Source organism: Peromyscus maniculatus, chromosome 4 (assembly GCF_049852395.1).
Source record: "Peromyscus maniculatus bairdii isolate BWxNUB_F1_BW_parent chromosome 4, HU_Pman_BW_mat_3.1, whole genome shotgun sequence".
Classification (NCBI taxonomy): Eukaryota; Metazoa; Chordata; class Mammalia; order Rodentia; family Cricetidae; genus Peromyscus; species Peromyscus maniculatus.
Window position 1 is genome coordinate 141,727,804 of NC_134855.1, and position 15,619 is coordinate 141,743,422.

At 48.5% G+C, this 15,619-nt stretch overlaps 1 protein-coding gene across 3 annotated transcripts in view; it reads right to left on the reverse strand.

Annotated features, from left to right (window-relative positions):
- Positions 1-15,619, reverse strand: part of Eya2 (EYA transcriptional coactivator and phosphatase 2) — a 169,328-nt gene that overhangs the window by 102,031 nt on the left and 51,678 nt on the right. For all 3 annotated transcript variants that reach the window (XM_006991129.4, XM_076571146.1, XM_042276810.2), the window contains exon 2: positions 732-850. In XM_006991129.4, coding sequence (XP_006991191.1) covers positions 732-840 — 109 coding nt within the window. In that variant the 5' untranslated portion in view covers positions 841-850. The remainder of the gene's footprint in view (positions 1-731; positions 851-15,619) is intronic.

A 15,619-nucleotide genomic window follows, 5' to 3' on the forward strand; every position in this document is an offset into this window, starting at 1 on the left:
ACATGACCTTTTGGTTACCTGCGACAGTCCTGTAGCATTCCTGTCCTGTGATCTGGCATCACACAGAGACCATGATAGAGAGGAAGTGTGTGTGTGTGTGTGTGTGGGGGGGGGGCTCTGAGGATGCCACTGGCAGCCAATCCCAGGCACACTGCCGGAGATAGGGTTAAGTCTAACGCTTCAGCATGATAGCTTAATGCCTTCTGCTCACCTCAAGCTCCACCAGGAAGGCTGACAACCCCAGCAGAGCAAACAATAGCTCGGATTGTTCTAGAGAAAACTAGTCTGGCAGCATCGTTTGCCAACAATTTTCTAAACAGCTTTAACTTTCCTTTGCTTCCTTGACTTCAACCCATCCTGAAAGCAACAGGCAGATGAATTCTCATCCTGTGAACACAATTCCTGCAGGAGGGAGCTGAGGGGCAGAGGTGGAGACCCAACGGGTCATGCATGCCTCAGGTCGGGCTAGGAATGTACTCTAGGCGACTATCCTTCATAGCAAATGTCAGGATTCCTTGGAACCAGAGACCAAGAAGGGCAGCTTAGGGCATGACCACGTATACCTGTCCCTTGAATGATGGACAAGACTGTGATCCAAGTGCACCTAACTTCTGTTCTAGAACCATCAGTATGAGAGTGTTAGGTTCTGGGGATGATACCACAGGTCCCTCTGTCTGTCACAAATGAACGAGGCCCTCTCAACTCGTCCAGTCAATTTCACGGAGGCCTACCTTCTCTGTCACTCAGAGGCCCCACGGCAGCGCTGTCCTCGCTCCTCGTCAGGGATTCCCTGCAGTCACTGCTTGCTGCAAGGCTGGGTGAGATCACCACTTCTAACATTGCCTTGTACCTGAGTGGAGACAAAAGGAAATGAAATTTATTCATTATTATGCATGTTTGCTAATGAGTCATCTTTCTGCCCCTAAGAATGTAAATATTAAAAGCTGATTACCTATTCCCAACCTTCTAATAGATTCTATATTATACAAATTCACAAACTTTTTTGTCAGAATGGAAATGAAGTCCTTGCCCCTAGAGAGCATACCCACTCCATTAAAACGACTCTTCCTGTGCTCTGAATTTTCCCATTAGAAGTATTGTGTTTTGGTCTCTGTTCTGGATTGCCCTTGAACTGGGGAGACATCCCAGGAGAGGAAGGGGTGACAGGTGGAGGGAAGCGTTGGTACCTCAACTTACAGAGACTAGAGGGGCTGGGGGAGGGCACTTAGAATTGGCTGTGGCTACAGCAGAAAAGTGGGTAGTGTGTTTGCACAGGCGGAAAAGGACAGAGAGGACAGTCACAGCATTTCACACGTGCCTCTAGGATGGGGCCTCGTGCCACAGCTCTGTAATCCCAGCTACTGAGTCCACAGCTGGCTGCTTGGCTAGTCTGGCTGGACAACAAACCCCAGATCCTCCGGTCTCCTCTCCCAGGCATTGGGGTTCCAGCTGTATGTCGTTAAGTCCAGCTTTTGATGTGGGTGCTGGGGATTCGAACTCAGGTCCTCATGTCCTTACAGCAAGCAAGGACTTTACCCACAGAACCATGCCCCTCAACCTGAAAGTGTTTTATATAAAGTTTTGTGTGAGAGACTCCCACATAAATCAATGGGCACTTGGGACTCTACATGAACAGAGAATTATCGGTCCTATTTTTCCCACATACACAGGCATCCTAAGTGTCCATCTCCTTGTTCCCAAATTGCCACAGGCTCTGCAGGGTGAAGGTTTGGGTGTCTCCTGCAGGGTGGATTGTGCCCTTTGCAGGAGCAGACCTTGAATCTGTCACCTGATTGTAGGTGACAGAAATTTACAAAGAATCCCCACTCATTTCCCTCCTTTTCAAGGGTGTCAGGGGATAACAATTTTAAAAGAAAGATGATGTAAAAACCTCGGTCTCAAGATGTTACCTTGCTGTCTCTGAGCATGGCTATTAGAGGCCAGGGCTGCGAGCTAAACTTCCAAACCCAGTTTTCAAAAGCATAAATTACTTTCTCCATGGCACTTAAAACTCATAGAAGTCGTTTTCTTATTTACACTTCTTTCAGGTCCCCACAGTCATTTGCTCTGGAGAGCCCGGGCATATATATTTTCAGAACAGACAGCAGAGACACTTCCAGTCTCTGTCACATGACTTAGGGACTTTACACCGGTCTGCTGGCACTAAGAGCTTCCTCGTATTCAAATGGCCCTTACTGACTTTACACTCAGGTGTGTGTGTGTGTGTGTCTTGGAGTCTCTGCTATGGGACAGAGTGAAAGTGATTAACGCTTTGGTGGATTTTCTGTGGTCTCCCACCTAAGCTGTCCGTGGCTTGGAAATCAATTTTGTTTTCCCCACAGGACCTAACACAGTATCCTGTCATTTTACTACCCATTAACACCTGCTGGAGGGAGGAAGGAGGAGCGAGGGAGAGGGACAAGAAAGCTAGGAAGTTAAGTGCCTCCTGTGCATGAGGACCTGAGTTCAAATCTCAGCACCACGTGAGAAGTTGGGCATGGTGAAGACAGGAACAGGAGGTCTCTGGCTAAACAGTTTAGCCTGATCAGTGAGCCTCAGGTTCCACTGAGAAAGATTGTCTCAAAACCTAAGGCTTGTGCCCCAGAAACAACACTCTGGGCTGTCCTCTGGCCTCCACACACGTGCATCCATGTACACACACACACACACACACACACACACACACACACACACACACACACACACACACACAGAGTGAGTTCAAGGCCAGCCTGGGCTACACAAAATCCTGTGTCAATTTAAAAAATCAAAGGAAGAAATCTATACTTAGTAAGCAGCATCTTTCAACTGGATCAAATCTTTCCCCTCTTGCCTTTGTTTCCCACCTGGGCCTAGACAATGACTCATCTCTAACGTATCAGATATGCAAATGTGGTCATTATAGACGTCACTGTGCCTCCTTATGGATGGCACCTGCTCTAATTTATAGGCTTGCTAGGCTTTTTTTTTTTTTTAAAGATTTATTTATCCATGTATTTTATGTTTATGAGTGCTCCGTCTTCATGCACACCAGAAGGAATCTGATTCCATTACAGATGGTTGTGAGCCACTCTGTGGGTACTTGAACTCAGGACCTCTGGAAGAGCAGTCAGGTGCTCTTAACTGCTGAGCCATCTCCCCAGCCCCACTTATTAGGCTTTTATTTTCAATCTGCACTGTGACTTTTAAACACATGCATTGCTAAGTGGAAGCCTAGCTTGTAGCCATAAGTGCACTGCCCTGGTGAGGGCATCCAGGAAGCTACCATCTCTCACTGATTCCAAACAATGCTGTAATGAACATCTGACTCTTCATTTAAGCAATATCTATCTATCTATCTATCTATCTATCTATCTATCTATCTATCTATCTATCTATCATCTACCTATCTACCTGTCCATCTATTATCTACCTGTCCATCTATTATCTATCTATCTATCTATCTATCTATCTATCTATCTATCTATCTATCTATCTATCTATCTATCTATTATCTATCTATCTATCTATCTATTATCTATCTATCTATCTATTATCTATCTATCTATCTATCTATCTATCTATCTATCTACCTACCTACCTGTCCATCTATTATCTATCTATCTATCTATCTATCTATCTATCTATCTATCTATCTATAATGTGCATATACATGTCCTGTGTGTGTGTGTGTGTGTGTGTGTGTGTGTGTGTGTGTGTGTGTATGTATGTATGTGAGCATCAGAAGAGAATCTTGAATGCTATTCCTTAGGCACCTTCCACCTTTTGTTTGAGACAGGGTCTTATTGGCCTGGAACTTTGGCTTGTAGCCTAGGCTGACAGGCCAGCGAGCTCCACCTTCTTAATGCTGAGATCACAGCTGTGCAAGCCAGGGTGGGTTCTGGGGCTTGAACTCAGGGCCTCCTCATGCTGGGAGGCAAGAGCTTTACTGACTGACCTATCTCTCAGTCCTGTATCCATGTAGCCTTAAAATGCATGCACATACACACCCACACTGACGCACATCGAGCATGATTTCCATGTGAGCTGAAAAGTAACTGAAACGTTAATGTTGATCGAACATTAACAGCCTGTTCTTCCTAATTCCTGGGCTTTTTAAGATTCCCACTAGCCACGCACAGGCTTCCAGTTTCACAGCTTGATGTGACATTTGTGTTGTGGTTTTGATACAAAGCATTCTCCAGAACCGCTGGTGTATGGAAGGCTCAGTCCCTAGCTGGGGGATCCAGTCGCCGAGATGAGGCACCTGGTTGGTCTGCGATGCACTCCCATGTGGTCAGTCTCACCACACCTGCACAGCCATGGAGCCGGGCAGCTGTGGCCTGACACCTCTGAAATGATGCCTTGCCTCCAAGCATCGAGGGGCAGTCTGGGTAACACACCGGAAGTGCCAAGAGCACTACCCACATGCTGAAAGGTAGGAAACCGTATTTCACCGTCATTTCCATCCTCATCTTTCATGTCCATGGTATGTTAGGGAGAAGTGCGTATTCATTTCTTTTCTTCTTGTCTGTCTTTATTATTATAGCTTTTCTTTGTTGTTGTTGAGGATTTTTTCTTGTTAACTTGTCCATAAAGCTTATATTAGTCTATTATTCTGTTCAGATGTTGTAAATTCTTTCTCTTTTCTCCCCCTACCCCTTTCTTTGGGGGCAGGGTCTCATACAGTCCAGGCTGACTTGGAAACCACTGCACAGCGGAAGCTGACTCCTGATCCTCCTGCTTCTGTCTCCAGAGGGCTGGGATTATAGGAATGTGCTGCCATTCCTAGCTCAAAATGACAACTTTTCTTCTCGCAATGATGGGGACCCAGGGCATTGTGTATGCTAGGCAGGTGCCCATCAAGGGCTGCATCCCTAGTTCCACATGCTTGGAATTTCTTTCCTGAACCTTCCATTTGTCTTTTCTCCTCATTTTTGGCATTAAAAAGGTTTTTTTTCTTTCTACATTTTATTCTATGTGTATGGATATTTGACCTGCATGTATGTCTGTGTGTGCTTGTAGAGATTAGAAGACATGTTGCATCCCCTGGACCTGGAGTTACAGATGGTTGTAAACCAACACGTGGTTGCTGGAAATTGGACCTGGTTTCCTGGAAGATCATTCAGTGCTCTTAACCACTGAGCCACCTCTCCAGCCCTCTGGCATTAAAAAAAAATTGAACAAAATTTCTTATACATTTAACTAATTATTTCTTATTAGGTCTAAAACTCATTTCCCTATTCTTATTTAAAATCCATCTCTATGTTAAGCTATTCATAATTTTATCTTTCCTATGTAAATCTTTAATTATCTTTACAATCTTTTTCATGTTGAGTTGCATTTTTGTCTAATGTTGGAAAAAATTAAAATAAGCCATGTTTTCCTAGTTTGCATTAAAGCAGCCAACTGAGTGTTGATGATAGCATAGTATGAAGTGTTAGCTCACTTTCTTAATCACAATAAAAACCAAACACTAGGAAGAACTTTTTTCTTTTGAGACAGGGTTTCTCTGTGTAGCTTTGGAGCCTGTTCTGGATTTCGCTCTGTAGACCAAGCTGGCCCTAAACTCACAGAGATCCGCTTGCCTCTGCCTCCTGAGTGCTGGGATTAAAGGTGTGCACCACCACCGTCCAGCTAGGAAGAATGTTTGAAGGCATTCAAAGACAAGGAAGGCCAGGCTTGAGGGCCCTGGTTCTCTAAGATCGAGGATGGTCAGAATTAAATCTACTCTCTACCTTCTTTTCTCTCAAGACATCTACCAAGTCATGAGCGAGAGCAACATGACACCTTAGTGTTTTCCCCTCTCACTGGGCTGTTGAGACAAATGTCACTAGGGCAGCTCAGACACAAGGGGAAGAAATTGTAGAAATGTGAGAACACAGAGTGCGATTTGAGATTGCGGATGGTGTTGATTTTAGGGGGGAATGCTGAAAATCTGGGGAGGGGACAGCGGAGAATCCAGGCAGAAAGGGGTTCCTTAGCAAGAAACTGAGGAGAGAGTTGCCCCTCAAAGATGGGGAGCCTTATCAGAACACAAGGCTTGTGGGGTGGGGAAGGTAGTTTAGCAGATAAGAGTGTTTGCCAAATAAGCCATGAAGACCTGAGTTCAAATCTTCAGTACCCATGTAATAACCTGGATATAGCTGCATGTGCACCTGTAACACCCCCCCCCCACTGGAGTGGGGGTGGGGGTGGGGGCAGAAACAGGAAAGCTAGGGCTTGCTGGCTGCCAGCCTAGCTCCAAGTTCAGTGAGGGACCTTGTTAGAGTGGTCAGTGATAGAGCAGGGCACTCAGAGTCTTTCTGTGGACTCAACATGTACATATAGATGTATGCACCAATACATACAGCGCTCCTACCACACACGAATAAAACAAATACTCCAGGATTTCACTGAACCCTTACTTGGAGTAAGGGCAAGACAAATAGACACTGCACCATGTCACATCTTAATCTCACATTGGCTGAAGGATTGCCTCTGCCCGCAGAGCCTGCCAGAAGAAAAGCAATGCTCCCTCTAAGATGTAATCTCCTGGAGTTTCCACATTTTTTCAAACACAATAAAAACAAACAACAAACAAAAACACCAACAACCAGATACTTAAGGAGATACGACCAAAGGATCAGAACCCAAGACGGGAAAACCAAACAAACCCCATGAGAATCAGAGATCAGAGCTGCCAAAATGGCTTCCCAGTTGAAAACAAGGTATAGAGAGCAGACTGGAGATGGAAAATGCTACTAGAAATGCTTTTAACTAAGAATGTTAACCAAAAAATCAAGTGGAAACTGCAGGGCTGCAAAACCAAACAATCAGAACTGAGAACACAACGCAAGGCTCAGAGGAGCCGCAGAGCGGACACGGTGGAACTGGGGGGCCGGGGAACTGGGGGGGGGGCAATCGGCGGGTGTGGCTCAAGAAACTGGACACAGGTTTTGAAAAGACCCAGAAAAGACTACCCACGGTAACAGGGCTGACATCCGTGTAACGGGGCCACAGGAGGGCGGGGGAAGGAAGGAGTAAAACACGATGTTGTCAGGGAAGCGGACATGGGTCACGGAATGACGAAGTTCTGTAAAACATGCAGGGTCTACACAGAGCAGGTCATCCCTGGGCTCGCACAGTGGAGCCGCTCATCCCTCACTTAGAGCGGGAGGGATGAGAGCTATATTTAAAGAAAGAATGGTAAGAATGATTGAAACACATTCTCCAAAGAGAATAAAGACGGATATAGACTAACTGATGGCGGAGTCTACATCTCAATATAGAATTCCATGCCAGTGAAGAAAAAGAAAACTTTAAAGAAATGAAGATAAAGGTCTGGGGAGCTTTCTCGGTGGGGAGAGCGCTCCCTGTGGAAGAATGAGGGACTGAGCTCAGTCTCCAGCACTGTGTGAAAAACCAGGAGTAAGAAGAGTGCAGTGAGGGGCTGCGGGACAAGGTGGGTCTCCGGGGCTTGCTGGGCAGCCAGTGCAGCCCAAACAGGAAGCTCCAGGTCCTGTGAGAGACCCCAGCTCTAAGAATGAAGTGGGGTGCTGTGGAGGAAGACAAGCAAGGCCAAGCCCTGGTCTTCCATGGGCACAGACAAGTGAATGCATCCATCCACACACATACTTACACAGCTCACACACAAGTGAAAACCAAATGGAAAAGGAAGCAAGTGTTGTGTTTCTTTTTTTCCTGTGGCCATCAGCAGACCTCCAGGACAAAATGTCATGTTGTGGAAGCATGACCATTCAGCAAGGACGCCCGGTAACATGAAAGGGCAAATGTGTGAGTAACCAGGGCGAACACACTCAGTCTGGCTTGTCTAAAGAAGGCATGTGTGCTAATTATCGGCACCAAGAACCATCAGGGGTCCACATTATGATTTTTACTTAAAGAATGAAAAGGAATGTAACCATTTACTGTCCATTTACATTTTTTATAATAGTATAAACATAAGCAGAATAAACCTTCCAGTTACAAGGGATGGGTGGGTAGGATGGCTCAGTGGGTAGGTGCTTGCTGCTTGATAGTGCAAGTCTGCTGACCGGAGTTCAATCCTCTGGACGCATGTAAAGGGGTGGAGAGAACCCCACCAAGTTGTCCTCTGTCCTCCACACGCGTCCTTTGACATATGCTCCCAATTAAAGTAACAGTAACAACGAAGATGATCAAATCAGACTTTTAAAACTGACATGCTTTGTATGAGACCACTTTGAAAGATAAAGCAAGATAACTTGGAAACATTGCAAGAGAAACCATCGGAATAGCAAATCCCAAGCAAAAAAATAATTGGGGAAACCCACATGATATAAACACAGGAAATCTGGAGTAATTCCAGACAGGCTTTAAAACAAAAACCACTGCGATAGACTTAGGGGGACATATATACCCCACAAAAGAATCTATCGACCAAGTATAATAATTTAAAATGTGCCCTTTCCAGGTTCATTGCTAGCTGAGTCCAGGTCTCTGCTAGACAACTCATGACCTAAAATTCAAGCACAGGATAAAAAGCAATAGAGATTGGGGGCTGCTGAGATGGCTCAGGGGGGAAAGTGCCCGCCACAGAAGCGCGAGGACCTGAGTTCAGATCCCCAGGGCCCACGTAAAGCTGCACACACCCATAATCCCAGAGCTCCTATGTCAGGACAGAGGGCAGAGACAGGAGAGGCCTCTGTGTCAGCTAGCCTGGGGTATGAGGCCGCGACCGAGGGGCCTGTCCCAAACAAGGTGGGGGTGAGGACCAACTCCTAAGGTTGTCCTGTGACCGCCACACAGGCTCCTTGAGAAGACGAGAGGGGGGGGGAGAGATAGGGAGAGAGAGAGAGAGGGAGAGGGAAAGGGAGAGGGAGAGGGAGAGGGAGACAGGGAGACAGGGAGAGGGAGACAGGGAGACAGGGAGAGGGAGACAGGGAGGGAGAGGGAGAGGGAGAGGGAGAGGGAGAGGGAGAGGGAGAGGGAGAGGGAGAGAGAGAGAGAGGATTTTTTAGAAGCCTGATTCCCTGCCAGGCAATGCAGGACCCCAAACTCCCACACATTTGCAGCAACTCAAACACGCCATGGTTTGGAGACAGACAAGCCGGTGGATAACCAGCCTCGGCAGTAGGGATGTTGGCCTTTGCAAGGCACCGAGACCGCGATTCTCCTGATGACAACTGACCTCTCCTGCTGCCCACTCCAGTTTCCCATGCAGACAGACGGCTTGACCTTCCACATGAACTCTGGGAGTTTGCAAAGCCAGAAAACCTGACATCCGAGTCATCGCTCTTAACGTGGCGAGCCCCTTCACACACCAGGCAAATGCCTGGATCTCTTTCCTCCAATGCTTCCAGTGACCTGGAGTGGGGGGGTGGGGGAGCAGCGTGGTGGGGGGGCTGGGGTGTGGAGCGGGGAATGAAAGTACCTGCCCTGTGTTTCCCAATAAGTGATAGACCCAGGTTCAGGTCTGAGCCAAGCCGGGGCACCGGCAACTTGTGAGTCATTCCTGCATGCTAAGCATTTCCTGTTCTGCTGTCTTCTGCGCGGCGAGTTTGGGTTCTGTGAGCTGTGGTTTTGATGGTGACTTACTGGGGCAGAGGAGGAGGAGGAAGGCAGACCTCTTCGGTGTCTTGAGGCTATGTTCTCATTTTAGAGAAAATAGAAATGAATCCATCTCCTGTTGGAGCCCAGTAGGTTTCCTAGTGAGTGGCTGTACCGAGCAGGACTGCATGGGAGGTTGACCGGACCACGGGCCTGGGTACCAGGTGTTTGTAAGGGTCTAACTAGCTCCACCCCTTGGCACTGTTATAAAGAGCCCTTTGGACTAAAGCTCTGGGCCGGGGGATAAGGATCCAGGTCCACTCGAGTCTATCCTGTGTTTTCTCTCTGCTTCTTAACTCTCTAAGTCTCTTATCCCCCATTCCTCAAGAGTTCTTGGGGTAAATAAGTGTGGAGGCTGGTCCCCCACAACCTCCCACTTAAAGAGTGTTCACTTTGGGGCCAAGGCTCTTGGCTTGTGCTGCCTGTGTCATCCTATGAAGCAGGTGGAGATGAGGAGACTAAGGTTCACTGTGACCTGGCCTCTTGGTGACAGAATCAGGACTCACTCCACTCTCGGTCTGGTTCCAGGGTGTGCACTATGAACCGCAGCGTGCAAGGAGAATGGCCGAGCCTTGCAGCTGGGAGGATGCCTCAATGGGTAAGAGAGCTTGCTATGCAAACTGAGGGCCTGAGTTCAGATCCCATCACCCATGTAGAAGGCCAGGTGTGGCCCCATGAGCCTGTAACCCCAGGGCTGTGGGAGGCAGAGGCACATGGATCGCTGGAATTCGCTTTCGGCCCACTTCCAGGCTCACGGAGAGACAGTTTCAAAGAAAAAAGGTAGCGGGAGAATGATAGAGCAGGGCATCCAGCATGCTCCTCTGACCTCTGTATGTATGACGCAGGTGCACACACCTGTACACATGAGCACATATAACACAGGCACACACACCCCCAGACACACACGGACACACACAAAATAAAAAACAGAATAGATCAGGCTTTGAACCCAGGTCCCACATTACAATAAAATCTATCCCCTAATCCACAGAGTCCCAGACTTGCCATCTGCTAGAGGGGCTGAACCCTCAGCTACATCTTCTTATCAGCTGTATGGTCTGGGACGAGCAATCAAAGCCTCTTGGGCTTCACTTATATGGATGGAGAACTAACAGAATCCTCTAGGCTGCCAGATTATCTTGAGGATAAGGCACGTGCCAGAGAGTGAGCTCCCAAGGGGAGCTCAGGACACGTATGTGTCCCTGGTGAAGGACTTAAACACACCATGAGGTTCGCTGTGGTGGGGACACTGGGGCTCAAGACGGTCATTGCCAGAAACCACTGCAATTTGAGGGACAGAGCTGAACCCCGCAATCTGGGGGTGGGGTGTCTTCCCTTCCAGGATGCTCCCCCAAAGGCCTGCAACAGGACAGCAGCTTCTCAGTTTCTCCTCCCCCTCCCCCGCATCCCCTTACTCCTCCCCCCACACACACAGGCATGACTCGGAACTCTGCTGTCCCCACCTTCAGAACTGACTCTGGAAACAGCAGGAAAAAGGTTCTCAAAGGCCCCGCCTCTTGGCCTTCTGAGAGAGGGGCTGCCGCTGTCTGCTGGTGCGCCATTTATTACCCTTGTCACCACCTGGGTCCCCAGGGGCTGAGGCGCTTTGGGGGAGCCAGGGCTGCCCAGGAGCAGAGCTGACAGCTGGAGGCTGGGGGCGGGGCGGCTTCAAAGGCTGGCAAGGATCAAAAGCAGATGGAGGGTCCCAGGCGGCGGGTCCACTCACCTTCCCTAGCGCAGGGCTACCTTGGCTGAGCACAGGGGGCCCTCCCTGGGAGAAAGAGAGAGGGCAGATGGGCCAGGTGAGCTCTGGAGAGGGCCAACACTCCCCGTCCACGGAGGGCTTGAAATCGAAGCCTGTTGACAGCAGTCACCGGCTTCTGGGCAGACAGCTGGGGCCCAAGCTCAGCCTTGCTGGCTGCCTCATCCCCATTTGAGTTCAACTACAAAAGTGCCTGCTGATCTCTAACAGCCTGGGCCCCATCTCCCCAGGGTGGGGACAGGTGCTCACACAGAGAGCTCTTCCCTCTCCCGGAGCTCCCAAGTCCCATCCTTCACCAGGTCCTGCCAAGTTCACTTCCATGGCCACCCCTCAGCTCCCAGCCACCACCTTCTCTGGCCCAGAACGCCGCTGTAGCTTCCACACCCATCTCCCTGGGGCCACGCTGGCCTCCCTCCAGTGTGTTCCCTGTGACAGCTCAGATCTGAGGCCCCCTTGCTGTCCTTGCACGACCTCAGGTCGTTTCCTGTTGTTCTTGCCTTGCAGTGAACCTTTGAACCAGCCTGACTCGGGCATCTCCTTGTCTGGCCTTGCCCCCTCTGGCGAGAAGGCTTTTGCATGTGCTGTTCCCTGTGTCTGCAATACTGTTCCCTGTAGTTCACATTCAAAGCCCTCAGCTCTCTTATGCATGTCCCAGTCCTGAGTGGGACTCGCTATGTGTTGTGTGTGTTGGGGTGGTGGTGGTGGTATTTAATTTCCATCTGTCTCCCCAGCACACTTTAAGCCTTCTAATAGCAGGGCTTCTGTCTTATTTAAAGGTCCCCCTGCTAGTCCTCAAATCTCCTACGGGGATTTTAGTAGTGGTTTTCATAAATATTTGTGGCATGCTAAATGAATGAACTCTGTGAATAAAGGCACTCATCCAACCAGTATTTACTGTGTGCTTGTTAACTGTGCCAAACTGCGCAGGTCACAGCTTTTATCACCTCCCCAGATGCTGCCTTGATTAACATCGCCTGCCCAGCTCCCCCGGCCATCACGGTTGAGAACTCTGGTCCTCTATCGGTAGGTCATGTGCACAAGTACACAAAGTGTAGATGCTACTGCCCCCCACCCCCCTAGGAGGCAGCAATGGTCCAAATGACTGGAGATGCCACTTCCATTAAGACCTCTGCCTGCTTGTCATTCCTGAGGTGGTTCTGAGCAAGGCAAAGGGGGTCAAGTGGGCATGCCCGGAGCTGTAACAGGGAGAGGGAGCCAGGGACTGCTCCAGGCACAGGGGATGTGGTGGCAGATCCCACCTACAAGGCCCCTACTCGCACAGTGGCAATCCAGAGTAGGGTCTGCTGTCCCAGCTCTGCTGGGATCCCGCAGTGGGTGACCGCACACATCTGGAGTGTGGACACACAATGGGCATGGACAACAGAGCCCCAGGCCTCTACTCAATTACAGGAATTGCTTTTCCTACCCCACCCACCCATGCCTTTCCCCCAGCCCATGTAGCCCAGGCTGACCTCAGCGTCACCTCCCAAGTGCTAGGACAATGGGCATGCACCACCACGCCTGGTTTACTCAGTGCTGGAGATGAAACACAGGACTTCACGCATACGAGGCAAACGTGTACCAGCTGAGCCACATGCCGAGCCCCTATGTCCCTTTTTCCTAAGATAAAATTTTGACTATATCCCCATAGCGGCTCAGAACATTCAGAATGTTTTCATTTTTCATATGGTGTCCGGGTCCCACAGTTGATGTGATCAAAACCTCAGCAATCCTTTTCTCTCTCACAAACACACCAAACACCCACATGACCCACAAAGATGTCGTTTATTATAAGTTGTATGAATTTTACTTATTTAGTTATTTTGACTTTTTGAGACAAAAAGCCAAGCCGGCCTCACACTGGTGATCCTCCTGCCTCAGCCATCTGAGTGCTGGGATTACAGACACACATCTGAAAGGAATACATTTTATCCGTGTTATTTAACCTTACATTCTCTGGGACTCTTTTTTCATCTTATCTATTAAATACTTTGGTGTCCGTCGGGTGGTGGCGGCGCACACCTTTGATCAGGAGGCAGAGGCAGGTGAATCTCTGAGTTCGAGGCCAGCCTGGGCTACAGAGTGAATTGCAGGACAGTCAGAACTACACAGAGAAACCCTGTCTCGAAAAATGAAGCCAAACCCAAATAAAACAAATAAAGAAAACAAATATTAAGAAATACCTCAGTGTTCATTCTAGGTCCCAACCCAAAGACCTTTTCATCGCCATGGGATATTCCAGCTATGACTCACACAGCCCAGCACTTGGGCTAGCCCCATGTTTCCCAGGTGGGTCGTTAGAATGAATTCCTTTATGATTGCAAATGGCTTCTTGGTACACATTCAAATGCTTCTCCAGGAGTGATCCCCCCCAAACACAATTCCTGGGGTGCCTGATTTCAAACTGTAAAATCAATTTGCACAGTGCTATTGAGAAAGGGTCTTACAGCACACTACTATTCCATTATCTGATCCAAAACTCACAGGAAGACACGAGCAATTTATTTATTGACTAATCAAATAAATCACACCTCGGCCTGGAGCATGCCAGGCAAGCATTCTACCTCTGAGCTATGTCCCGGTCCCTGAAGGGTGACAAAGGCGCCTCTACAGCGGTTTGTACCATCTTTCAGTGAAGCACGGTATGGGTCCATTCTTGGGAGCCTCCCACAGCCCTGTCACTCAGCCTGGGTTCCAAGCCTCGCTCGGTCAGGCTGTGCTCACTCGCCAGAGCCTGTGGCGTTCTGGTCTAAGGGCCAGGAGCAGGTGTAAGTGGCCAGCACCAGGCTCGTGTCTGCTCCTCCCGTGCCTTGTGCCTTCCGAGTCACCTTCCCTATGAGTGAGCTCTCTAATGGCATCCTTGGCGTAAAGTGGAAGGGGCCGTGCTGTGATATAGGGTCCTGAAATGTTTCTATGCTTGTTCGGAGACTGGTCTCTTTTAGGGGCATTCATGGTGAAGGCTTATGTTTGTTTGTTTGTTGTTTGTTTATGTTTGTCTTTCTTTACCCCCTTTCTTTTTTTGAAAGTGTGGTTTCAGGGTGAGGGCTGGGAGATTCATTCACGAACTTTTAAAACAGGTGAGGAGCTGTGGGGTCCCCACACAATGGGCATCCTTTTCAACTGTTCTCACTCACAAATGTGTTCAACGCGTTTCAGGATGTAGATCTCTTATGAACTTTCTGGTTCATTCCCTCTCTGCTGAAGTGTTTTTTAAAGATCACAACAAAAGTCCAAGATTGTTATTAAAAGTATGGATAATTTTTATGACCACACCCAAATCTACAACTGTTTCTTGTAGCTTTTTTTTTTTTTTTTTAAGACAGGGTTTTTCTGTGTAGCCCTGGCTGTCCTAGTATTCGCTCTATAGACCAGGCTGGCCTCAAACTCACAGAGATCCACCTGTCTCTGCTTCCCGAGTGCTGGGATTAAAGGTGGGCAATACCATCGCCCAGCTGTTTCTTGTAAGCTTTTAAAATGACATTTTTATTTATTTATTTATTTATTTATTTATTTATTTATTTATTTATTTATTTATTTATTTATTTATTTATTTTTGTGTGTGTGTGTGTTGCTTGTATGCCATGGTGAGTGTGTGGAGGTCAGAGGACAACTTGCAGGATTCAGTTCTCTCCTTCCACCATGTAGGCCCTGGGGATTGAACTCATAGGGCCAGGCTTGGCAGCAAGTGCCTTTACCCTCTAAGCCAGGGGTTCTCAACCTTCCTAATACTAGGACCCTTTAATATAGTTTCTCATGATGTGGTGACCAACCACATAATTGTAATTTTCCTACTGTTATGAATTGTAATGTGAATATCTGACATGTAGGATATCTGATGTGTGACCCCTGTTAAAGGGTTGTTCGTGATGGGGTCACGCCCCACAGGTTGAGAACCACTGCTCTAAGCCGTTCCTGCCAACCCTCTCGTACCATCTTGAACACAGTCCGCATGCAACCTTCTCTCAGCTGGCTCAGCACAGGCGTGACCTGCCTGCACGAGGCACACGCCGTCCTTACACAGTCCTAGCACTCACACGTGGGACTGGCCACGCCGGCCTTTCTTATGTGGACAGCTGACATGTGGAAGGCACCAGGCCACCTGTGCGGTGCGGCATCTTGTTCAGGACCTGTCTGCTGCCTCTTTTCTCTCCACTGTATTTCCTGTGAGCTGGATTTAAACTGTGAACACACTTAGATTGAGTGTGGAGGGGACGGCGAGGCTTCGGAAGTGGTGGGGCCCTTCCGCTCTCTCTCCTCAGGGGAGCTTGTCTGGTGACGGCAGCAGGCAGGGACTTTCAAGGGCACCAT